Source organism: Trematomus bernacchii, unplaced genomic scaffold, assembly GCF_902827165.1.
Source record: "Trematomus bernacchii unplaced genomic scaffold, fTreBer1.1, whole genome shotgun sequence".
In the NCBI taxonomy this organism is placed as follows: domain Eukaryota; kingdom Metazoa; phylum Chordata; class Actinopteri; order Perciformes; family Nototheniidae; genus Trematomus; species Trematomus bernacchii.
In genome coordinates, this window is record NW_022987821.1 from 2950532 (window position 1) to 2975912 (window position 25381).

The window sequence follows — 25381 nt, forward strand, 5'->3', positions numbered from 1 at the left end:
CTGATTAAAAAAACGGTTTATATACCAATTTAGTTGCATTACATTTGATTTTGCATATTGATATTTGATATAAAAGTAAGAGAAAGTAATCAGGTTACACTTCTTTTACATTGTGATTTGTATTTTAACAGAATATGTTTTTGTGCTTTATGTTCCCTCACTGTTTCCTGTAATGTGTAAAGCAGGGTGAACCCAGAGCAGAGGGCAGCTGCTGAAGGTCCACACAGTTGCACAACACCTGGCAAGATTCACTAGTTGAATGACCAGATGAACACACACACACACACACACACACTCCTCACTCCCAATACAGAATGGGATGTCACTTCCTGCTGCGGTGTCACATTCATCCTGTAAGTATTTAAGGTTCCACAGCAGCTCCAGAGATGTGATGCACCTGGGACCCCGGCTGACTGTTCCTCACCCCCCCAATGAGAAGCCTGCTGCAGTGAAGTGAAGCTAACTCATATTTTCTGGATAAAGTGAGCGGATCTAAGGCACAGAAAATGTCAGGTAGGTGATCGTTTGTGACCTAAGTGATGTGTAAAATGAAATTGTACTGCTTATTTGTTGAGTTTTCTTGAGGATTTAGTGTCCTAGTTGACCCTTTCTGCACATTTAAAGAGATTTTGAGCTGTGGTGCACACTTGTTGTTCTGTTGTTGAATTATACGGAGTGCACTCTGGTGACCCAGTTTGATTTGAATCAGAATAGACTCTCGTGTAACTCTACACGCAGCCCAGAGATGTCTTCAGACAAAAGCTCACGAGCTTCTGCCTCTGACCACTGGCCAGGAAAATGGCTCAGTTACAACTACGCTTACCCCACATGCTCCCAGCCTCATGTTCAACCATAATGGAAAACAAGGCATTAGTGTCATTTTGTGTGAAAATTGCTTTTTTAGGGTCATTCTTAGGAGCAAAATATAATAATTCTTAACTGTAAGGGTACTAAAACTGTCAAATAAAGACGTATGCAGCCACACAATCATAAATATATATATTTTGTTATTCTCAAAGTGTAGTTTTGGAAAATGATTCAACCTTTAAAGTCGATTGCTCTTTTGGAAAGTGGTAAAAACGTCTCTTAGCAACCTATTTACAGCCATTCTTAGGCTTTAAGTGTATATTTAAATTGTTTAAACCTTGTCGTGACCATTTTGTAGGTAGGGAGGCCTTCATCACCCTGGCAACCACAAACTCCTACTGCATGGGAGCTACAGTGGTGGCCAGAAGTTTGCGGCGCCACGGGACGACTCGCAGCATCGTCGTCATGGTAACACCCAATGTCTCAGAGCAGTCAAGGTGAATGATTTCATTTCTCTGGCATATAAGCTGAATATATAGCATTTGTATAATTCTCACTTACCGTGTCATGTATGTCGTCACCAGGCTGGCCCTGCAGAGTGTCTTCGACGAGGTGATCACCGTGGACGTGATGGACAGTGAGGACCGTCTCAACCTGTCCCTGCTGGGACGTCCTGAGCTGGGCATCACCTTCACCAAGATCCACTGCTGGACTCTGACCCAGTACAGCAAGTGTGTGTTCCTGGATGCCGACACACTGGTGAGTCCTGCACACACAGAAACACAACATATGTGTAATATTGTACTGTGAAATACATCATTATGTCCAATAAGTGCAGTAAAAGAATTCCATTGGCAAAAGAGCTGGGTAACTTTTATTATGAAGGAGCTTGGGGAAAATGGAAAAGCGATCTTGGTCAATGATCATAGGGAAAAACAAGGCAGATGTTGTACAAATGCAGATGTTGTACAAATGGCAGTACAGCATAAGGACATGCAGGCTCACTGGCCGTACTGTACTATCACTATCTGGAGTTATCTATCCCTATACACCAGTAAACACCCTGTCTGTCTCTTTGAGGGTCACTCATCATGTTCCTATAGGAATCAATAGCAGCACGCATGTGAGTGGCCCTTTAGGAGCATGTCCCTCTGCCTCTGTGTGCTCAGTGTCAACATGTTCTCATGTTAAACACGGAGCAACATGCAAGGTTTCTCAAGGTTGTGTGTCACAATATATCATGGCATGTCCCACACTGACCTGATGGGCGGGGTCCCCTCTCAGGTCCTGTGTAACGTGGACGAGCTGTTCCACAGAGACGAGCTGTCGGCGGCTCCGGACCCCGGCTGGCCCGACTGCTTCAATTCCGGGGTGTTTGTGTTCAGACCGTCCCTGCACACACACCACAGCCTCCTGGAGCACGCCCGGCAGCACGGCAGCTTCGATGGTAACACATGACAACTCTTCTTTCTCATTATTATCATCACCTACAATAAAGAATAACACAGTGAGACTCAAAGTTCCACATTCAACTTTATATCACTCCATCTACAATGACTACTTTTGTAATACTGGTGACATGTGTTGGCTTCAGGAGGGGACCAGGGCCTTTTGAATTCTTTCTTCAGCGGCTGGCCGGTGGAAGACATCAGCAAACACCTGCCGTTCATCTACAACCTCAGCGCCAGCTCCCTGTACAGCTACCTGCCCGCTTTCCAACAGTGAGCCTGCACACACACACACACACACAAAATCTCTCCTTACACACATTTCACTTATTACAGGTTCTCGCTCTGTTTTATCCATCACAAGTTTCAAAGGCCTCATTGCTGTAGTGTAGCCCATCATTTATATCCGTTAAAATAACACCGTAATCACTAAAGTAACTGCTCCTTTCTATGGTATGCCGATACACACCAATTATATTACATCTACTCTTCTGCAGTGTGCACAAACATCCTGAGCTACAGTTTGCTCCTGCAGGTTTGGCCACGATGCAAAGATTGTGCACTTCCTAGGATCAGTGAAGCCCTGGAGCAGCAGCAGCCAGAGGGAGGGCGGCCACTCAAACATGGAGCAGTTTTTGTCTCTGTGGTGGAGGGAATACCGCAGCAACACGGAATCATCTGCAGCAGAGACGCCACAGCAGGTACTTGAGTGAATCTACTCTCCACCACTTGTGTCACTCCTGGTTGTTGTGCAGGAAGTCAGCCATGGTCCATGTTTGGCAGAGGCTCTGCAGATTTCCCCTCCACACACTGGAGCAGAACATCCCTCAGATGAGTCCCCCCTCTTCAGCCACAGAGTTTGGCGGGAGCGTAGACATGGCCGAGCAACCAGATGCCACACACATGGCTGCCTGGCTTGGGACTGGTTGTTTTCCAAACACTAAACACCCTCCCTTGTTTTGCAGACCCAAAAGAAAGAAGCTAAGATGCCAGTTGTGCTGAAGATGAAAAAGAGAAAGGCCAAGTTGCCAGTGAAAGGAAAACTGGTCAACTCTGGTCCACTGGCAGCACATCTTTCCCCGCTTCAAAAGGGACTCCATGCACCGCCTGACCCAGAGATAGTAAGCAAATCCATCTGTTATGGGTCACTAATGGATATTTTGTTGATATATGTAATTATTAGCTTATTGTTTTCGTTTTTTCCAGCATAAGTAGCTATTTTTAAGGGAAAAAGGTGCGATATTTTGAGGCCAAACACGTTTATGTGGTATCTGCAGCCAGACACCACATATCATATAGTACAGCGGATAAGCTCTCATATTATAACAATTGTGCATTTTATGAGAAAAGCATGACATTTCTAACATAGTTAGAGCATACCATAAGGTTTATTTTCAGATGTGGAGGGAAGTCAGATTTGACCCGTGAGGACCGTGAGAGGTCAAATCCAAGATGGCCGCCAGTCTCTCGGGTCAAATGTTCAAACACGCTTAATTTTGGAACCAAACATTGCAGAAAAACATTTAAGGTGTCATATCCAACTAAATTAGGGATGCCCAATCATTTGGTGATACTTTTGAGATCGCCAGAATTCAAGAAAATGCATTTAGGTGAAGATAAAGGTAGAAATTGACCAAAAATAAGCTGTCAATCAGTTGAAATTTGCAAAATGTGTGTGTGTGTGTGTGTGTGTGTGTGTGTGTGTGTGTGTGTGTGTGTGTGTGTGTGTGTGTGTGTGTGTGTGTGTGTGTGTGTGTGTGTGTGTGTGTGTGTGTGTGTGTGTGTGTGTGTGTGTTGTGTGTGTGTGTGTGTGTGATGTGGTATAGTATATTCCAGTGGATTTATGGTCACCCAGCGCTAGCATTAATACAGAGACTGGAGGAATATGGCTTTACTTGGCACAGTCTGCATGCTGAAGAAATCATTTGTTTTTGGGTTTTTTTTTGTCTTCAAATACATACTTACATGATTGTGACGAGCATAATATTTGTTCCCTGCCCAACTCTCTAAGTCTAAGTGCTTGAACTCCGTGACAGGAGGATGAAGTATGTATAAATGGATGGAACTATCAACAAAACAACAACAGCGTTTTATTCCCCAATGTCATATTTAATAGAAAAATAATGATGCACCTCTTATTGGAGAAAGAAGAATGGGGAACAGAAAGGTTTAGAAGGGGACAAAATGCTGAAAGAATGTAAACCAAAGAGGGAGTTGGAAAACAGTTCCATGTAGAGCACAAACAGCTCTCTTAACCCTCGCTGTTATAACAAAAGGCTGCACTCAACTATAAGGTTCACCGCTGTCTCTTTCCACTTACAGAGGGTTGGGATTCGATTCCCTGCCTGTCCACCTATAAAACGCCCAAGGTAGCGCAGCTTTTTTTCTATTCTTTAGTGGCTCACATGGACACTTAGAGGTCATGCAAAGAAAGGGTTATGTCTGTTGTGTGTGTGACAGAGAGTGCAGAGAGAACATGGACAAAGGGGATTTGTTTGTCCTTGCATGGCTGTACAATTACAAATACAAAGATTTACCCATTTAGACTCCATGGTATGGAGAAAAAAACTCAGTTCCATCCATTTATACATACTTCATCCTCCTGTCACGGAGTTCAAGCACTTAGGCTTAGAGAGTTGGGCGGGGAACAAATGACAGCTTATTTTTCACCTTCACCTAAATGCATTTTATTGAATTCTGGCGATCTCAAAAGTATCACCAAATGATTGGGCATCCCTAATTTAGTTGGATATGACACCTTAAATGTTTTTCTACAATGTTTGGTTCCAAAATTAAGCGTGTTTGAACATTTGACCCGAGAGACTGGCGGCCATCTTGGATTTTACCTCTCACGGTCCTCACAGGTCAAATCTGACTTCCCTCCACATCTGAAAATAAACCTTATGGTATGCACTAACTATGTTAGAAATGTCATGCTTTTCTCATAAAATGCACAATTGTTGTGCTTATCCGCTGTACTAATATGTCTGCCCGGCCCAGGGACTGGTTCCATCACTAAACGTCCTCCCTTGTTTTGCAGGTCCAAAAGCGAAAAGCCAAGGTGCCAGGGAAAGAAACCTCAAACATTTCAAATTCAAAATTGCCCACAAATCTTCCCCCTCTTCAAAACGAGCTCCGTTTACCATCCGACCCAGAGACCGTAAGCTGCTGCACCTCTTCACTTTTGTGTTACTGCTTATATACTGTTATATTAACATCTTATTAACGTCTGATTCCTTGTCTTAAATATTCTTCTGTGTAGATTTAGCAATTGGAAATCCAAGATAAATGCCTTATTTCTTGATCTGACAATTAGATTTGTATCATATCCTACACAGGTCCCCCTTTCAAAGTGATTAATTTGCTCTAAATTAGTAGCATCCTAGCTTAGCATAGAGACTGGATGCATAGGGAAACTGCTAGCTTCATCAGAAGAAAACAAAGTAGTAACAACAATATTTTGTGAAGCCGAGCAAGTGGTCATTAGACATATTTGCAGTCAATCCATGAATTAGCTTAATGAATGACCTCATTAGCATAGCTGTGCATGATTTTTTCCAAACATCATGGTGATTGTTAGGGAGGTATTTAGGCAGCTCAAGCGCCTCTTGTCACAGAGTTTGGCAGGAAAGTGGACATGCAGCCAGACGCCACATATGGCTGCCCGGCCCAGGGACTGGTTCCATCACTAAACATCCTCCCTTGTTCTGCAGGTCCAAAAGAGAAAAGCCAAGGTGCCAGTGAAAGAAAACTCTAACATTTCAGATTCACTGCCCGCAAATCTTCCCCCTCTTCAAAACGAGCTCCGTTTACCATCCGACCCAGAGACAGTAAGCCCAGAGACAGTAAGTGTCACTGCTTATATAATGTCTGATTCCTTGTCTTAAATATTCATCCGTGTAAATAGATGTTGCAAATGGGGATACACGAAAAATGCCTTATATCTTGATCTGATCATTCGATTTGTATAATATCATATACAGTTTTTTGCTCTCCCTTTCGAAGTGATTAATTTGCTCTACATCCCCCCCTTGTTTTGCAGATCCAAAAGAGAGAAGCCAAGGTGCCAGTGAAAGAAATCTTGGACATTTCCGATTCCCTACCAACGCCTCTTCCCCCTCTTCTTAACGTGTTCGATTTACCGTCTGACACAGAGACAGTAAGCTGATGCCTCTGTTCACCTTTGTCTAACGTCGCTGCTGGATATAACACAAGGTGTTGCTCATAGGGACAAAGTCCGAATAAGTATCAGAACTTCATGACATACAAGAATCAGACATACGCATACAGGGTTCAAACAAGGACTTAACAGGATAGCAGGACTTACTGTATGTATGATGGACTAATGAGGGGATGAAGGTCAGGTGTGCTGGAGGTCAGGTGGTTGCAGCGATGATGGGGAAGCAGTAGGAACTAACTAACTAGGCCAGGATAGCCGATCAAAACTGATGGGAAAACACTGAAAGAAAGGAAGTAAAAACAGACATTAGGTGAAAATACTTTTCAAAATAAAACAGGTAACAGAACAACCAAAGACTAGCCTCATGACCTTTATGGCTCACACACTTCTATAATCAGACGTTCTAGTAGCAGCTGTTGAATTAAGTTGCTGAACTAAGTGAAGGGACAGAGATGTTTCTCAGGAGGGGGAGGAGACACAAATTGAGCTAAAAATGTGATTATTGGAAACATGTTGTTCCGAGTCTGCTGCATGAGAAAATAGGCCACTGTTGCCCTACACATACAGAGATGGGTCTATAGCAAGTTAGCCTAGCTTAGCATATAGACTGGAAGCAGGGGTGAACGGCTAGCTCCATTAAAATAAAACGTAACTCGGAGTTCATTTGAAATATTTTGTGCAGCCGAGCAAGTAGTCATTAGACATATTTGCAATCAATCCATGCATTAGCTTAATGAATGACCTCATTAGCATTGCTGCTTGTGTTTTTAATACATCACGGTGATTGTGATGGGGGTATTTAGGCAGCTCAAGGGCCTCGTGTTAGCTCCTGTTCATTTACCATTTCTGCTCGACTGCCTCTGACTTGAGCTGAAAAAGAAACACGGTGTCTGTTATCTGTCACAGCTTCTCACTGCGTTGGTTTCATTCATTTCCACTTGATGCATTGTGCTTAAACAAGCTTGTAAGATAAGCTTGAGCAGACCATGAGCATACATCAACAGTGTTATCACGCAGTGCAGGAGGAGAGCTCATTCGGCTGCCATTATTGTGCTAAAGAATGACAGGAGTGTGTGTGTGCAGGGTTCTGAGGAAGAGTCCCCCCCCAAAAGGACCCAGACCCAGGACCTGGCTTCAGAGGAAGAGGAGCCTGAGGACAGCGATGACCTCTCTGACATTGAGGAACTTCCTGTACGTTTCACTACCTGCTTCAAATACTGCTCAGGGTTAAAGCCTTTGTAATGTTCAGTGGTGGGGGAATTATTCAGATGGATAAGTTAAAGTACCAATATGTAGAAGTACTCCATCAAAAGTACAATATCATATGTAATAGTACTAATTCCGCAGAAAAAGAATCCTCCATATCTGATATTTTATTACAATATTAAGGTGGCAATATTGTGGCGTAAAGTAGCATTTTACTGTTGTAGATACACTGTAAAAAGTGTGTCACTTGTATCTAAGTAAGTCTGCTAGATAATTTAGTGGAGTAAAACTATATCATATTCCTCTGTACTGTAGCATAAAGTAGCATTAAAGGGTAATACACAAGTAAAGTACAAGTATGTGAAAATAAGTATGATATTTGAGTAAATGTACTTAGCTAAATTCCACCACTGGACTCAGGTTAAAGTGTTTAAAAGAAGAGCATGAAAGAAATCAAGCTAAACATGTGCCTGCTTTTCCCTCCTGTTTCCCCCCTGTTGCCCCCCCCCCCCCCTCCCCGATGTTGTCAGAGGGCCGAGGAGACGGAGGCCGAGCGGCTGGAGCACCGCCAGCTGTGGGAGGCGGGCCAGGCCGACTACCTGGGCCGAGACGCCTTCAAGAACATCCAGAAGATGCTCGACCGCTTCCTGGACTAACTGCTCACACACAGGAACCACTCTGCAACCAAACACACCTGAGCCAGCGATTAGTCTAGGCCCAGTGCTCATAATACACGACTGATTTATGACTAACTAATAAAGCATTTTTGAAATGTTGTAAAACACCAACATCTCCACATTGTGAGTGTTCCAATTTTCAATAGTGGGGATTATTTGTTTTGTTTTTGTGGAACTAAATCCCAATTTCCTCATGTCATTTGAGTGAGATAAACAGAAAACTGTCACATGCAGTGAGTGTATTCTTCAAACAGGGGGCACTGTGGCTCTTCTTCCAGAACGCTCCACCATGGAGAGCAGGAAGACCTGAAGAGATGCTGTGTGATGCTTACCCATCATGGTGCATGTCCTTTTCATACGCTTCCTCCTATGACAAGGCTCTATAAGGCAACCTGGTCCCAGCTTGACTCTCATCCATTAAGCTCTGAAAAGGCAAATAGAGTCCCTTCAGATGCTGCTGGGAATACTTAAGTTGACTTCTACAGAAGAAACTACAATATACATGAAAATGGTAATGCTCAAGTTTGTCATAATAGTATGTACCTTGAGTAAATGTACCCAGTAGTTTGCTCTCAGGTTGAGTGTGAGACGTGTCCTTGTAATGATCAGCTGGAGTCCACTCCTGTGTTTGTGTTGTGTGTGATTAGCATAAATATGACCTGTCAGCCTCCTGCTGCTAATTACAAGCAGGGGAGGACAAAGTGTGTCCTCACATGCAGCACACTGATACTGATGAACCAGAGAGGCTGTCACAGCTTCTATATAATCACAGTAATACTATTGAAACCAGTTCAGAAGTCAAGCTGCAGTTTGTTTATGGATCAACAATAAACAAGATGTTTTAATGTGGGGGCATTTCCTCATGATTAACCCCAATTGCAGCATTTGGTTCTCCTTGTACAAACAAAGCTTTAATACTAACAAACATGTATCTGTTCTACAACCTAGAGGCATGAAGGGCCATTTTGACCTATAGTCCTCTCAGACCCTTTATAACAAACCCTCTCTGACTCTCCCTCAGCACTTTGTCCCTAAGGGAGAATCAACCATTACTTTGAAAACTCAACTACATCGACAATTCAATGGATCATTCGACATGATTAGCCGTGCTCGAGGGTAGGTTTGATTTCCACTCCTCTGCTCTGCAGCTCTTATGATGCACGGCGCTTGGAATTACTGAAGGCCGAGGAGAAGTAACCGAGGGCATGTTAATGATTATTGAATGCACCATGACAAGCTGAGGAAAATGATATTGTACAGCCTGAAGCCATGCTTGGGGCTCACCCATGCTAATGATGTTCAGGTATAATGATAACCATGTATTTTGTGTGCGTTGGCATGCTCTGTTTGTTGCCATATTATACATATAAACTTTATAAAGTAAGAATGTGTTGATATTTTGTTAGGAGCTTGAAATGCTGCCAGGAAGACCACCAATAAAAGTGGTTTTAACTTCCTGATGTTCTGCAGGTTTAATGATGAGTTCAGCAGTTACCACGGTAACATTAGGTAATTAGCTCTAACGAATAGCAAAGGCTCTACAGTTCTAGAATTATAAATGAAACTTCTAGAATGTTAAATTACAATTCTTGAATGTGAGGGTTGTCAACCTGTCGAGGTGATGTTGGAGCTAGATGAAGTTGGGGTATCATTAAAAGGATAACATTCATCTTGAGGGGACATTAATGTGAACCAAGGTTAGCAGGCTGCTTCCTCCGGAATATTTCAAACTTTACCACAGTTGTTGGGATATTTAAGTCACCAACACAAGAGGACTTTGTAACCCACAGAGCTCCACCACTAGTGTGGCCAATAAAAATGGCCAGTTATTCATTTCCCCACCTCTTGCCAGTAAAGTTTACATGCTTAAATGGTTTCTAGGAGACTCCTCACTGAAGTTGAACTCATCAATCAACAGTAATGTCAGCCTTCAGAGAAAATCTGCTGTTAGTTTGAATTTAATCTTCAAATACATAACTCAGACAGCCTTCAGCCGCACTTACGTAATCGGCACTGACACGACACTGACCCCGCAAATAATTCCCCTTTATACTGACCCAGTCTGTTTGTACTGACACCCATATGTGCTTCCAAGAAATGCCACCTTAGTGGGGCAGATCAAGGCAAATCTCAGGGAGGATGAAACAGAGCTTAGACAAATAACCAGAACACTATTTGCCGAAGCTTCCCCCCTTCTCTTGTTTAGTCTTTATTTTCCATTCGCTCTGAGCGTGTGTACATGAACAAATAGTCTTGATAAAGCCCCCATCTGGAACTCCTCTGTGGCTTGATGAGAACACTCAGGATGGCGGCGTGTGTGTGTGTGCGCGAGGGAATGAGTGTGTGTGTGCAGGTGTAGGCTCCAGCCATCAGACACACAGCGTGGACCAGAAAGAAACGTGAGCTGTCAGAGGACTCTAAGCAGCTCCATATGTTTTTTGGGTCTCCGGACCGCCCTCTCCGCTCATCATGTGTGGGAGCCGTCGCATGACTAAGTTGATTCATGCTCAGATAATTTGATCAGTGGTTCAACCGCTGGCTTCACATTCTAATGAACCCCAATCTGCGATCAGGCTAATTGGGAAGTAATGACAGTCAGCTGTGGAGGAGATCTGTTCCGATTCGAGGTGGGGTTCAGCAGCTGGTTGGAGATCAGTGGACGGATGCTGATAGGAACTGGGCCACAAACCAAACCAGTTTCCCAAGAACTCTATTTAATGGACAGATGCATCTTCTGGAACATTCAACGTGTTACCTTTTCACACGCCAAGATCCATTTTTCAGAGAGCTTGTAAAAAGATTTTTACAGTTGGTGTTTCTGCTTCTGGGGTCCAATTACATACCAATTGTGTGAATCCTTTCTGACCCAGGAAGAATATAAAAACAACCGTCAGCCGCATGTTGGCCTGCAGACATGTTCACATCTGCCCGTGGACTTAGACCCTTAATTCCTCGAGGGAGAAGTGAACCAAAGGTCCAAAGATAACAGCTGCCGGACCCGGAGACAATCTTTGGGGAAGTTTCTGTTCTAAGTAGCCTAGCCGATAACTTCGCGAATCTATCATTCTTTAAAAAAAAATTGTATACAGCTAGGCATCAAGTAGGCTAGTTCTAAAAGATTAAAATATGAAGTCATGGCAATTAGCGGTGGAATTCAAGTAATCCTCGGGTAACATATTACAAATATATAACAGAGATGTATCTGATTGAAGGGTCCTGAACAAATAAAAGCTTTGACAATTCTCTACTTAGTGAAGCCTTATCTTTGGAAATGTATCCGAGTCTTAAATCACATATTTTTCTGTTTCTTAGTGCGGTGAACAATCCATTCATTTTCATCCAATTTTCCTCTGCAGAACTGATTTGATAATAATAATATATGGCAAGCTTCTCAATGCATTAGTGAGACATTTTCTTAAGTACAAATACAAAAGTCTCTGTGTTCTTAAAGCTTGTCTCTGGTGGATAACACACCAGAGCTCGTAAAAGAATAAATATTTTACCTCGTTTGATTTCAAATTAATGTAAATATGCTGATGTGGAACTATTCCAACTCCTTGGATAATAGCTATAGTAAAAGTCAGAATTCTGAATGAATTTGTAGAAAACAGGCCCATTTACTGAGCCCACAATACCAACGAGCCACACATGTGACAGCTTTTTCCACTTATGCATTTTATTTACTGAGACTGATGATCATACGATTTATTATGCCCGCACTCGTGACAAAAACAAGCCATATATCACACTCAGAGTTAGCTTGATGCAAATGTTGTCAACATCACAGCAGAGGAGGTGTTAGCTCAAGACGCTTTCAACACCAACACGTCTACAGCGTGTTCTCGTGCACGGCAGAAAGAAGACACTGCTTTAAATTCAGCTCCTCTGTTGCTCAGACACGAGGCGCCTTGATGTTCCCGTGTATTGATGGTGTTGCTGTATAGCTCCCTCGTGCCGGCTTTGATTCGTCAATCAGCCGCAGAGCCATGTGAATATCTGCAGCCATTCATAAATCACAGTCCTTACCTCACTGATGTTTCCCTTCTTTTTGTTGCATTTGAGCAGAAATTATGCCTCCATTAGAACTAATCAGTGGCATATTACACAGTATATTTAGACACCGACATTTATTTACAAACACTAGTTTCTAGTTACTTTAGGTCCATATTTCTTGATAATACTATATTCTGAGTTATGATCCATGTTTATAGATTAATATACTGAGTAGTATAACACGTCATTGAAGTTATCTCCACTTTTACTAGCTGCAAAATGTAAATGATGTCAGTTTAATGATTATAATCCAATAATATAATATGTGTTAAGCTCTCAGAGAGTGACCAAAATGAATCCGAAACTAAGGTACGATACAGAAGCAGGGTTCAATGTGGGCATTGTTGCTCACCAGGGCAGGGTAAGACGGTCAAGGGTCCAGACGGAGATGAGGACCGGGCCCTATTCAAGTGTAGGTGGCAATCAGGAAGAATGAGCAGCAGCTGATTGGTGTAGAGGCAGGAAGGGGAACCCAGGTCAGCCACGCCCAGCCAGGGAGACACAGACAAACACAGAGAAAACAGGAGGGAATACTTTGGATCCTAACAATATGTATTATGCTGACTAATTGCCAGTGAGCATTCAAATATATTTGAAATACAAAAACTAGTACCTTTACTTTAATGAATGCAGGTTTTTTACTTTCAACCGTCAACACAGTGGGGTATTACTACGTTTACTTCAGTATTACATGTGACTTCTTCCACCCCTAGCCTGAATCCTTTGAATACTAAGTCCCTAAGTCAGAGCGGATACATACAGGAAAGTAACGGTGGTTATAAACAGCGTACACATCCGGGCGCGTGGCATGACTTTACGCTGATGACTGTCTCTTTCAGTAATTAGAGTAATCTACAGACACACGTAAAAGGAAACAGGTGGGTGCTGCATGTGAGCGTTTCCAAAGTGAATGAAGCAGGTTCTGGGTCACAGACAGACAGCTTCATAACACAAAGAGAGGAGAGCGCTGCGAGCCATCTGGATACGCTGTCAGGCTCCTTCGGCCACAGGGGAAAAACATGCATCACTGCAGACTAATCACTTCTCACAGTGGAAAATGTGGATCTCATCAGCAAGGAGAAAACTAAAGAAAACTCCTTTTATTTTGTTCCTTCCTCAGCATTTATCAGGGCTTTCTTCATGGTACTTTTGCTTATCTCCGGAACAGAAGTTGTAGGGGAATGCAGAAAGACAGAAAGTGCTAAAATACTAATATTGAAAAGATAATCTAACTGCTCCAACAAGAGTAAATGCAGTTTCTCAGTGTGACTCTTTCTGCTGAACTAATGAGGGATTTCCTCATGGCTCCAGAGGTTTTTTCTTTCTGGAAGACGAGACGGTGGCTGTACTCCCAGAGCGATGATCGCAAGTTTCAAATCCTCAAGAATAATGGTGACCTACTTCCTTCAGCCAAAAAGCTAAATTGAGTATTTTCACAGATTTCCTTCTGTCTTCTGCTTTCTAAGGCCAGCTGTACAAAAAACAACATTCAATGTAAGTGTATACAGTCAAAAATGTCAGTATATTTCCTAAAGTTTGTCACATTTAAGTCATTTAAAAGCATTATTCTTCATTATGGTGAGTCTTCATTTTTCCAATATCTTCCTTCCCCTGTATCAGCAATAAAAAAGTTTAGTAGTTTCAGGTGGAGATGTTTTATTAAAATATGGGAAGGTGGCTTTGCATCACAGTCTGTCAAAGACAAATCAAATATAAATAAGGACATAGAACCTGAATCAGCATTTTTCAGATGCAGATTCAAAGATGGTGCACACTGCTCAGAGCAGGAAACTTCAATATCACTTATTGAAATATATTTCAGGTATGGAAACAAATAGAAGATTACCGTTTATGCAAGGCACAGGATACCAACTGGAGTAAAAAATAAAAATCTTAACAAATCTTTATAGCATCATTATACATATATGTAATTAAGTTAAACAATATTTCCTAGTTAGAAAATGAAAAGTTATGCAATTCTTTACAGCATGACATAATATGTCATTGTCCAAAGCAACTGCACCACACTGTTAGCAGTTTATATAAAAAAGAAGTAAAAAATTACCTGAAGTAAAAAATTACACTATCCCATAATAGTTATTCTTTTGTTCAATGACCCTATGATTCCCATTTAGTAACCGGTAAACCAGATGTGGGATATTTGTCCTATGTACCATCAACTTCTGGCTTTGACACAGCACACACTTAAAGCACCGCTGCACGTTTTGAGTAATTCATTATTTCATCTTTGCAACAGCAGTTTACCAACATTTTGATCGTTAAAAACATAGGCTGCTTTTAACAAGGCAGTTGATTGGGCATACAGTATGAGAAAGGATTACAATGATTGGTGAAGTTCATCAGAACACATTGAGAACCGTAGCTTTAGAGTCTACGCCAATGGCATTTCTAGCTGTGCATCGATAGACGCCAGCATCTCTCTGTGTGGGGTTCTGGATGATGAGGGAACCTTGTGGATGGAGGTACTTGTTTCCAAAAAGGCGTGGCTGTGCACTGACGGCCAAGCGTTGTTTTTATCAGGTGTTTTCCCATGCAACCTCCACTCTAGGTATCCCAGTTGCTACGCAGTTCAACTGGACAGCAACTCCCTGTTTAGCGTAAGTCACAGAGGGCGGTCCGTTAGTAATTCGAGGAGGGTATGCGATTATGATCACTGATACAGAAAGCTGAGAGCTGCCGTACTCATTCGCAGCTCGGCAAACGTAGGAGCCCCGATCATAGACTGATACTTGTTGGATGGAAAGTGTCCCGTTTGGCAGGACTGCATATCGTCCGGCTCTTTGCGGCCTGTTGAGGACAACTGCACTGGGCAGTGTCCAAGAAAGTCTGAGTGGTTCGCCACTGGTTAAACAATGAAGCAGAAGTTTTTCCCCATTCACAACGCTGACAGGAGAGTTGTATCTGTTAATGATCTCTGGCTTTCTCCCCGGGGACAATGTTATTGTACGCTCCACAAGCCCTCGAGAATTACGCCCCATACAGCGGTACATGCCCGTTTCAGAAACAGATGGGTTACTGATGATTAAAGAGCCGTCGGGTTGGTGGAAAAACTTGTTGACTCGAGCACCCATAGATAAAGGTGTGCCGTTCGGTAAGATCCATGTGGTGTGAGATAGTCTTAAGTCCTCAAAGGTGCAATTCAAAGTCATGGCATTGCCAACAGTCAGCGACAGGCCATCTGTTTTGGACCCTCTAGATTGTGGCCTCTCGATGACTTCCTTTACATCCAAGTTGACCACGAGCCTGACCTCCCCTCCTTCATTACGGGCGATACAAACCAGCTGCCCAGAGTCTGTTCTCTTGGCGGACCGGATTTCCAAGGTACCATTTTGGTGAACTGTCATTCTGTTGCTGTAGTATGGAGCAGGAAGGATCACATTACCCGGTAGAACCCACATGACACGAGGGGTTGGGGTCCCCTTTGCCACACAGTCCAACAGCTTCTGCTGATCCGGGACTGCAGTCACCTTGACGTCATTGGCAGTTCCTCTTAAGCCATTAATCGTTGGTGATGTCACTAGAACGTCCAGCCTGACGACTTTATTGTCTTGTCCTGCGTTGTTTCTGGACATGCAGGTGTAGTTACCTCCATCAAAACGCTGGACTCTTTGAACCACTAATGTCCCGTCATCCAGGACCTGATATTTGTCTATTACAGGGGAGATGAATCTATGTGTAGGGGATATCCATGTGATGACTGGCTTCGGTTCCCCTTTGGTGTGACATCTCAGCGTCACGGTCTCACCGTAGAAAACCTTGACGATCTTTTGGTCTTTGTCTTGGATTTGTGGCGGAGAACTTGCCACCTTTACCTTGACTCGGACTTTCATCTCGTCTTTGCCAAGTTGGTTCTCGGCGTAGCAGGTATAATCGCCTTCTTCTGGCATGCCCACATGGTTGAAGAACAGCGTACCATTGTCAAACACCACATACCTACATTCCAGAGAGGAAAGGGGGGGGGGGGGGGATTGTTACAATTTGATGAATGTCATTGAAGACTGACAGTCCATTTTTGGGATTGTGATCAATATTATTATTACATGCAATTATTACACAAATCGTAAAAAAAAGGGGCTTGTTGTTTTCATTTTCCTAAGAATCCATATAAATGAAAGGTGGTTGTGACTTTCTTCGAATACCATAGGGTAGGTTCTGTATTTTCCTCCAAAGCCATTTCTTCTGTGTTCAGTTATACGTGTCAGAAAGAAATATGTTGGGTTGCTCAACCGGAAAAGATTGACATGAAGTATTTACAGTGTGTTCCATGCGTCATTGAAGGAAACAATAAATAATGTGGAAATACAAAGGAGTTTTTGTATTCTAGCAGCACATGCCAAAATTGGTTCTTGAAGTAATTTTCTGTGGACGTCTGAAGAGTCATCAATCTTAAGGTGTTGAGCTGTCACAGAAGCACAGTCGGGAAATAGTTTCCAATAAGTCAAATGAACACATCAAAAGTCTTTTGGGAACAGCACTGGCCAATGGTGATTGGTCAGTTCAAGAATAAATCATTTACTGTTTAGCAACACCTTGAAGAACATCCTCCTGGATCCTTTTTCTTCATGTTTGCATTTAATGCATAGGCGACAGACCCCTCCTTTTTGGCTTTTCCTCAGGCTTCTTTTCATTTTTACCCTGTTGAAGTTTGTCCTCATATAAAGCTAGGGGCAAGGAACAGTAGGTGTTGCTTGCTGTATACATTTTATAGCACCTTGCGGCACATTTCTGATTTATTATATTGGCCTTTATAAATAAAAATGACATTTTAGAAAACATTTTAGTTGGACTGTATGAAGAGAAAACGACCATATTTACAACTAATTCAGAACTTCTTTTACATCCTTCTTCCAATGTCCCAAAACTAAAACAATGTAGTCAATAGATTAAACTCCTCCTACCTGCGAGTGCGTCCCCTGCTGCCACTATCTCTCTGTTTGACCGGGTTGACCATGGTGCCGTCTGGCAGAGCCCAGCTGATCTCGGGGTTGGGGAGACCCGAGGCCACGCAGTCCACCTTCAGGTCCCCACCGTACACCACCTCCTGGCTGGACCTGTGCTGCTTCTGCTCGATCTTGGCCGGCTTGGTGAGCACGTCGACCCGCAGCAGAACGTAGTCATCACCCATCTTGTTACGCGCCACACACAGGTAGTCCCCGCTGTCCTTGTCGGTCACAGAGTGGATGGTCAACGTGCCATTTGGGAACACCTTGATCCTGGGGTCAAAACTGCAAACATAATAGAAACAATAGTATCCAGAGGATGTTAAATGTATGCAGTTTTGAAACATTTTATTGATGTACAATTATTAAAAAGCTTGTGCATTTGTTACCTGTACTGAGCATCCACCAGCTTCTTAGAGGGGGTCCTCCAGATGATCCGGGGCTCTGGCTCTCCTTTTGCCACACAGTTGAGCAGCAGCCTCCCCCCATAGATCACATCTGTTCTCTGGGGTGATGACAGGGTGATGCTGGCCTTTGCAGAGGACAGATTTCTCTTTATGCTCAGGGTTACTGTTCTTGTGCTGGATGCCACACCGTTACTGGCTGAGCACTCATATCTCCCAGCGTTTCCCGGGCCCAGGCCCCGCATGTACAGGGTTCCATTTGGGAAGACAAGGAGGTTGCGTGCAGTGACAAACTGGGAAGCAGTGAGCTGTACGCCATCAGGTGTGGTCCAGCGAATAACAGGCTGAGGGGCACCTGTGGCCGTGCAGTGGATGTAGGCAGTGCTGCCCTCTGTGAGCGTGGTGTTCTCGTGTTGTTTCTGCTGAATCACAGGTGGCAACGCTGAGACAGAGAGGCGGACTGAGACTGTGTCGGCTCCAGCTGCACTGCTGCCAATGCACTTATAAATCCCTCTGTCTGTGAGAGTGGCTTGGCGAATCCTTAGGGTTCCGTTACTGAAGACGGCCACATGCTGCTGAGGGGAAACACCGAATGGGGCAGCAGCCACGTGGACATGGTTAGGAAGCACCCATGTGACTCGAGGCGTAGGGTGCCCCTCTACATTACACTCCACATTGACGTTCCCACCCAGCCGCACAGTGATGTCTCTGTGCCGGGGCTGCAGGACCCGCGGGTGCCGAGAAAGAACCACCATGTTGAGCAGCATCTGGTCTGTGCCGTACTGGTTCTGGACTGTGCAGAGGTACTGGCCTCCGTCCATGGGTTGTGTGTTCCTGATGATTAATGTACCATTTGGATGGACCTCAAATCTGTGGACCCTGGTGTTCTTAGCAATACTCGCCCCTGCACGGATGAGAAGAGAGATATTTAGATTAGATTTTCTCCCACATAGTATAACATTTAAAAGGTCCACGTATTTTGTCTCGGATTATCACAAATACACCTCCGCAATTCAAAAAGTCAGCAGAAGGAAGTGGAGGAGGTTTGGGGGGATTGTTCAATAACAAACATGGTACAATATATTATTTTTGTGCACTTTCAATACATTTGACTTGGTATTTTAATGAATATTTAAAATAGCGTTATATTAATGATTTATTTTACTCAGTGCTTTTCACTAACTTAAAAACATCTCTTGGAGTGTAACCCTAACCCTACTAGCATCCAAGAAAATGTACACTGATATAATAACTACATCCTTTTTATGTGACAAGCCTGAACTGAAGTACATAACACACTGAGTTATAATGAGTCATACATACCACTGGCAACCTTAGTCCATGACAGGAAGGGCATCGGCTCACCCTCAGCCCCACAGGGGAGCTGAGCATCTGTTTCAGCTTCCACGGTGAAAGTCTGGAAATCACTCTTCGTTATCTTTGGCTTCCCTCTTAGAGTAGATCCTTGTCCAGGTAGCTGGTGATTCCTGGACACATCCGGGCGGCTTGTTAGAAGTCCCTCTGTGAATGGAAGAGTTTGGATCGCAACAGTTGGGGTGGGGGTGGCACTCGGGCTGATTTTACTGCTCATTGTTATGACCTGGGAAGTTGGGTTTTCACTAACAAATGGAGCCGGTTTGTGGTAAGGTGGCTGGGTTGCAGGATGGAATTCAGATATTCTCCTGGGCTCTGAAGTGGTGACTTGTTGGTCTTGACTTTGGTTGTCTGGAATGTGGTTTATCCTGGGAGCCTCCTGAATGGTGGCCCTCAAAGCAGGATCCATTTCTCCTGCGGTAGACATGTTTGGTAGTGTGACATGCATGAACCCAGCATCAGGCCTTGAGGAAGTAGTAGAGGGAGGTTTTGGTATGACAGTACTTGGTAAAGGAAAATTATTTTCTTTAAGATCTTGATCTACCACTGGCTCACTGATTGTGGTTTTACTTTCACTATGATTGGGTATTTCAGTTACTGTAGATATATGTATAGTAACCTTTTCTTTTGCACCCTGAAAAAGCCTAAACAGTCTTGTCATTAAGCCAGTTTGAGTGTATCCAGAGGTTGTCTCAATTTCGTGTTCGATCAACAAAGCAGTTGAGGCGGATGGGGATGGCGGAACATGCGTGTGAATCTCTTCCAAAAGCGCATTTTCACCTTTTTCCGTGGGTGTGTTTTGATAGTCTGATTTATCCTGCTCGACATATGTTTGCGTCACTGTGTGAAAAAGCCCAGAGCTTGGCATAAGTCCGAGGTCTGCCGTAACACTGACCCTTTGTGTCTCCTCTGAGGGTTTAACAGGTGGAACAGGGCTAAGTGTAAACCTCTGCTGAGTGAGGGATGTGAGCATATCCAGGCTCTCTGAAGGAGACACACTCTCTGAGATTCTCAAGGCTGTTTGAGAACTTGTCTTTCCGTGACCCACTCCTGGAGAGACTGTTGGAAATGATGGTGCCGTTGAAGTGCTTTCGAGTGGTGGTTTGGCCATGGGTAAATTGCTGTCTTTTGTCACGGAGGGAGAAGCTGGCGTTGAAGAGAGTTTAGTGGCTACCTCAGCGTCATGCCCTGAGACTTTGCCTCCTTCGTGACTCAGTCTGCCTGATGACGCTGCTTGGCTGCTGCTGAATGGAACAGTGGTATTGAAACTGGCTGTTGTAACTTCTAATGGTTCTATTTTTAGCTGTGTGGACGCAGTGGTCGTTACTGTTGCTAGGGGAGCTGTTGCAGGTGTGCTGGCAATAAACTTGGTGGGTTTGTTCAGCTTTTGTTTCCTTTTGTTTGGATTTCTCCGACGACCCCCATTCCGTCTCCTGGAAGATGGTTGTCGGAGACGCGGAGGAGATTGTCCTTCAGACCCCCGCCGTCCTGTTGTGAGGAGAAGAGTTGTTGGGGATACTGTTGGGAGCGTTGCTTCAGATGCAAATATTGTATCCTTTGGCTGAGTATGCAACTGTGATGTTGCTGCAGTTGCACTGAAATATTTTCCATATTCCTCTCGGGTTGTTTCTGACTCATTTGGGTTGACCGAAGGGATAATTTGCCTTCCCCTTGAAGAGAGTTCTCTGTCATTATCAGAGCTGGAAACAACATTTGGTCTATCCATATTCCCTCTCCTCTCTGATGCCTTGGATCCATCAGCTGTTTTGACTCTGTTAACATCTGTATTTGTGCTAAGGTTCTCTGTGCGGCTGCTACTCGCAGTGTTTGTGTTAGCCTGCCAGAAAGTGACAGCGTGTGGGGGAACAGATGTGGTCTGCTGTGGGAGGAAAAATACTCCGTTTGAAGTTGTGAAGCTCATATCTTGGATTGTGTGCTGTACATTGTGTGTGAGCGTTGTGTGTGGCTTTGCTGTTAATTGTATGCTGTGACTGTTTGCTGTCTTATGTGCATTATGCGTGGTGTAGGTATTAGAAGTCACATGCGTGCTTTGACCTTGTGTATTCTGTTTATCCGTTTTTATTTGTGTATGTTGTGTTGGAATGTGTGTTGTAGTTAAGTAATCCTGGCCCTCCTGTTCCTGCACAAATATGGCGTCTGATGAGCCCTCAGTAACATCTTGTGTTTGTGTTGTCTGCTCGGTCGGTTTCCTCTCTGTTGTAAGCTGAACTGGAAGTGGTGTCACAGTATTCTGACCTTTTCTATCCCTAATCTTAGACAAAATATCCGCCCATTTCTCTGGGTCTATTTTACTCTTTGAAATATTAACCTTCCGCCTGCTATCACCTATATTCTTCCTGTCTTCAACACGTGATCCTGTTGGTTTTCGAAGCACAGACGGCCTCCTCCACACATTCCTCGACGGGTGGACCCCCCTCCTGCCAGGGAACACACCTTCAGGAATTCTCCTTCTCAAAGGGGTCATTGGAGCCCCCACCTGAGTGACCTCAATGTCCCCTGATGCCTCCTCTGCTTCCTCTGTGGGGACTTTAATCTGAGTGTTCAGCCCCGACGCTGACTGAGGTCTTGCTGGAAACTTCCTCAAAGGCCTTATCAGCCCTTTGCGCCTGACCAGAGTGAGTTTTGTAGCCAGTGTGTCCACGCCATGTTGATTAATAGCTACACATTTATAATAACCACTGTCCAATAACTGAGTCTGTGGGATATGTAGAGTGCCGTTAGAATACACCACAGCCCTAGAGGAGTTGGCTTGGAAACTAACTATGTTGTTGTTTGGTAGAATCCATTTAACTTCAGCATCAGGGGATCCAGATGCCGTGCAAGGCAGGGAAATTGGGTTGCCTGCAAATCCCTCGATGGGTGAAATTGAGGTGTCCTCCCCCGGTGGAGGGCTTGAGGATTCCTGCACTGTCAGATGGAATGGCATGACAGCAAGGTCTCCATGAACCTTAGCAATGCAGTAATAAATGCCACCATCTGTGTGGCTGACAGTTTTAATCACCAGCCTCCCGTCCGTGGACACAGTCAACCTGTTGTCTGGGCTGCTGTACGGGGCCTCCACCTTAGAGCCGTCTGGCAGCATCCAGTGGAGGACCTGCTGGCCAGAACTGTGCACGTTACAGTGCATTTCACTTGGACTTCCCAGGATAGCACTCAACACTTCTCGGGTTGTGTTTGTTGACTCGATCATGACCCATGTTCTCCTCTGTCTCCTCACCATCTCGGCCTGCACTGTCTCTGAGAAGTCCGTGCTCAGGATCAGTTTTACCATCTTGGCTGACGATTGCAGTCTGTTCAGCTGAAGGTTTGCAGATGTCTGCATCAGCCACGCCGGCTGGGCCATCATGTTAACTTTAACACCTGTGAAGTACTGGGCATCCTTCTCAGAGTCCTGCATGTACACATAGGTTGGATGAGGGTCTTCTTTTAGCAGAACCCCCCTTTGTAAGTGGGCTGGCACATTGCTGTAGTACGCAATCAGCCTCCACAGTTGCTCATACTTTTCTCTATCCACCGGACATTCAAGATCAACGGACAAAGAGATGTTGGATGCCAGCTGGACCTGGTTGACCTGCTCCCAGCTGATCTTGGAAAGTTCTCCTGGCTCACTAATCCCGCACTCCAGGTCCACTCCATTCCCATGTTCGTCTGAAAGGCCCAGGGAGATGTTTCCAAATGGTTCCCTGAAATCCTCCGTGGTCATGACCTCACTTTCCACGTCATCGGGTGTAGAAGTCCTATGAGGAGAGCTGATGACAGGGCTGCTGCAGACCAGGTTCTCCATAGCCTGAATTTCTTTCTTCTCGAGGTGCCTGGGAGAAGAGCACATGGGACACAGCTGGCCACCAGGAAGGGCCTTGTCCTTTTTACACTTCAAGACACCTGAGGACAAAAAAACAAGCTGTCAAATAAGACCTCAAAGTAGACTTCAATTATCTTTGAATATTCTAAAATCTTCTCAATCAGTTCACAAGACTTTAAACGCAAGAATAAAGGCATTTCAAAACCAATTGTAGTGCAGGAATTCTGCGTCTAACCTGGTGAGGTTTTATCCCAGCCATGGAGCCATCTCATGTTGCAGTCGCATGTCCATGGGTTCCCATGGAGATGCAGGTTCTCCAGCTGAGGCATGGTTGCTACCAGCCTGGAGGGCAGCGAGCTCAGCCCGTTGTCAGACAGATAGAGGTGCCTCAGAGTGGAGACGTGGAAATGGCCCATCAGAGTGAAGGTGGAGAAAGTTGCTGGGTGAAGCTGCTGAATCCTGTTGCCTTCCAGCTGCAGCATCCGCAGAGAGGTGAGGCCCTGGAAGGCGTCCGGGTGGATGAACTCCAGGTGGTTGTGGTCCAGGTGTAATCTGGCTAAAGCCCACAGACCATGAAGGGTGTGTCTATTGATATCCTTCAGCTTGTTGTAGCTCATCTTCAACATCTAAACCAACAAGGAAAAGCATAGTCAGGATTAGTAATGATGACATCATGAGCCCTTTTTAACCCTGCCAGGGCCTGGAAATAATTTATATAGAAAGATATTTTTGATTATTTGCATAGCCAATATAACCATGTCAAAAGGATGGATCGCAGTATAAGTATCACATTTTCCTGTACGTAGTTATTCTGAGGTTTGTATCCAGGTTGACACCTAAAAAGGCCATTTGGTGACTCCAAAAGTGGCTTTAGCTATGATATTATTGGCCACCAGAGCTGTAAAATACAATCATTTGGACAAAATCAACAGAGCATACCAGACTCATTGGGATTCAGTGTCTTACTAAAGTATTACTACTACCAACATTCCTGTGTTCATCCAGTGTACCTGTAGAGAAGAGAGATCCCTGAACACTCCATTGGGCAGACTGTGGATGTCGTTCCCATGGACCATCAGGAGCTCCAGCTTCCTCAGACCAGCCAGCGATTTGTCTGTAATCTTATTAATGCTGTTGAACCTGAAACAACAGAACCAGAGTGGGCGGTGTTATAAACATTCATGAGAAACAATGATCCTGAATTGGCATGCCATGAAACGAAATCCCCTTTCATTAAGAGTGTAATCCAGTCACTGATGGTATAGCAGAATAACAGACAGGCTGAACATGCAAACTTCACTGACCCCAGGTTCACTCGCTCCACGTGTTTGGACACAGCTGCTGGGATGCTGAGGAGGGAGCGGAAGGTGCAGTGGAGCTCAGCGGGCTGGGGGCAGGAGCAGGGCCGGGGGCAGGGCACTGAGGCCGCAGAGGGCCACATCAGCATCAGCAGCACAGTGTGGACGAGGCACAGGGCGGGGGGGTCCATCTTCATGTAGAGAGGAGTAGTCACTGCAGCTGCCTGTGTGATAACTACAATAACAGTGGTAAACATGACACATGCAGTTAGTACTAATTTTATACTATTATTATTTTTATATTAATAATGACAATAACCATGGAAAGAGGGGCAATTAAGAATATATAAGACAATAACTTTAATACATGATTTCTTTATTTAAGATGCCATGTACAGGATTACTTCTACAAAACAATGTTGCTCTCAAAAATGTCTCACCTGTTTTTAACACTTTTTTAGGAAATAAAGGCAATAAAGAATGTATATAGAATAACGTTTTTTTTACATTTAAATGTAATTGGAGATCGTGTTTGAATAACACTTTTTCCAGGAAAGAAAGGCAATAAATATAAAGCAAAAAAGTCTTGATAGGATAAAACTTTAATTTGAATTTCTTAACATTATAGATGTCAGAAGAAATCCCTCAGAGGGCTTGAACGCTTATCCGAGTTTGGCTCTTGTTTTGTGGGTAACTCTCTGTCCCCGCATGCATGGATGAACTGCGGTAAACGCACTACGCTGCAGCGTGTGTTGAGCCTAAGTGCTCCCTAAATATTAAAAAACTTCAGCTCAGATCACTGCAAAAATATATAAATGCTCTTACCTTAAAATCGTGATATCCTCTCTTGAGGGAACTCCTGGTATTCCATTTGGCTACACTCCCGAAAGCGCACTACAAAAAGTTGGTGTTGCAAAATGCGTAATGCCGTGCAGAGCAGAAACCGAAAACAGATTTGGATATAAAGCTTAAGGAAAAGTTTGTGTCACTCCTCAAAGCCCCTCGTGCTCTGCGGACCTCAGTGAGGACAGAGTGAAGGCTGCTCCGGCACGCGCGCTGAGGAGGCGCAACAGGAGGAGCCAGGAGTTCCTCGAGAGGATGGAGAGAGTCTAGTGGATGGTCTCCATGAAGGATATGATACTGTAATAAA

General features: G+C 44.1%; 2 protein-coding genes across 3 annotated transcripts; one reads left to right on the forward strand and one right to left on the reverse strand.

Annotated features, from left to right (window-relative positions):
* Positions 1-365: 365 nt before the first annotated feature.
* gyg2 (glycogenin 2) lies at positions 366-8425 on the forward strand. 2 transcript variants are annotated; one of them, XM_034151160.1, is made up of 12 exons: positions 366-513; positions 1166-1304; positions 1392-1566; positions 2092-2254; positions 2402-2528; positions 2791-2956; positions 3221-3376; positions 5296-5415; positions 5969-6100; positions 6298-6414; positions 7519-7626; positions 8172-8425. In XM_034151160.1, exons 1-12 carry the CDS (start codon positions 507-509, stop codon positions 8295-8297), a joined length of 1536 nt encoding a protein of 511 aa, XP_034007051.1. In that variant the 5' UTR covers positions 366-506; the 3' UTR covers positions 8298-8425. The 2 variants fall into 2 exon arrangements, with proteins under 2 accessions (XP_034007051.1, XP_034007052.1); XM_034151161.1 differs by having other exon boundaries at positions 5969-6085.
* Positions 8426-14007: 5582 nt separating this feature from the next.
* mxra5a (matrix-remodelling associated 5a) lies at positions 14008-25151 on the reverse strand. Its single transcript, XM_034151026.1, has 8 exons — positions 25057-25151; positions 24238-24466; positions 23944-24073; positions 23169-23559; positions 19060-23013; positions 17722-18640; positions 17291-17617; positions 14008-16325 (listed from the first exon to the last, which is right to left on the reverse strand). Exons 2-8 carry the CDS (start codon positions 24426-24428, stop codon positions 14909-14911), a joined length of 7329 nt encoding a protein of 2442 aa, XP_034006917.1. The 5' UTR covers positions 24429-24466; positions 25057-25151; the 3' UTR covers positions 14008-14908.
* Between the last annotated feature and the right edge of the window lie 230 nt (positions 25152-25381).

What these genes read in the sequence shown, in the direction of transcription:
- gyg2 (XM_034151160.1), top strand. An exon ending in TACCTGCCCGCTTTCCAACA is followed by an intron (nt 2,529 to 2,790) that starts GTGAGCCTGCAC and finishes TTGCTCCTGCAG; the next exon opens with GTTTGGCCACGATGCAAAGA. An exon ending in TACCGTCTGACACAGAGACA is followed by an intron (nt 6,415 to 7,518) that starts GTAAGCTGATGC and finishes GTGTGTGTGCAG; the next exon opens with GGTTCTGAGGAAGAGTCCCC.
- mxra5a (XM_034151026.1), bottom strand. Translation starts at nt 24,428, where the DNA reads ATGAAGATGGACCCCCCCGCCCTGTGCCTCGTCCACACTGTGCTGCTG. An exon ending in GTGGAGCGAGTGAACCTGGG is followed by an intron (nt 24,074 to 24,237) that starts GTCAGTGAAGTT and finishes CTGTTGTTTCAG; the next exon opens with GTTCAACAGCATTAATAAGA. An exon ending in ATGGACTAAGGTTGCCAGTG is followed by an intron (nt 18,641 to 19,059) that starts GTATGTATGACT and finishes TCATCCGTGCAG; the next exon opens with GGGCGAGTATTGCTAAGAAC.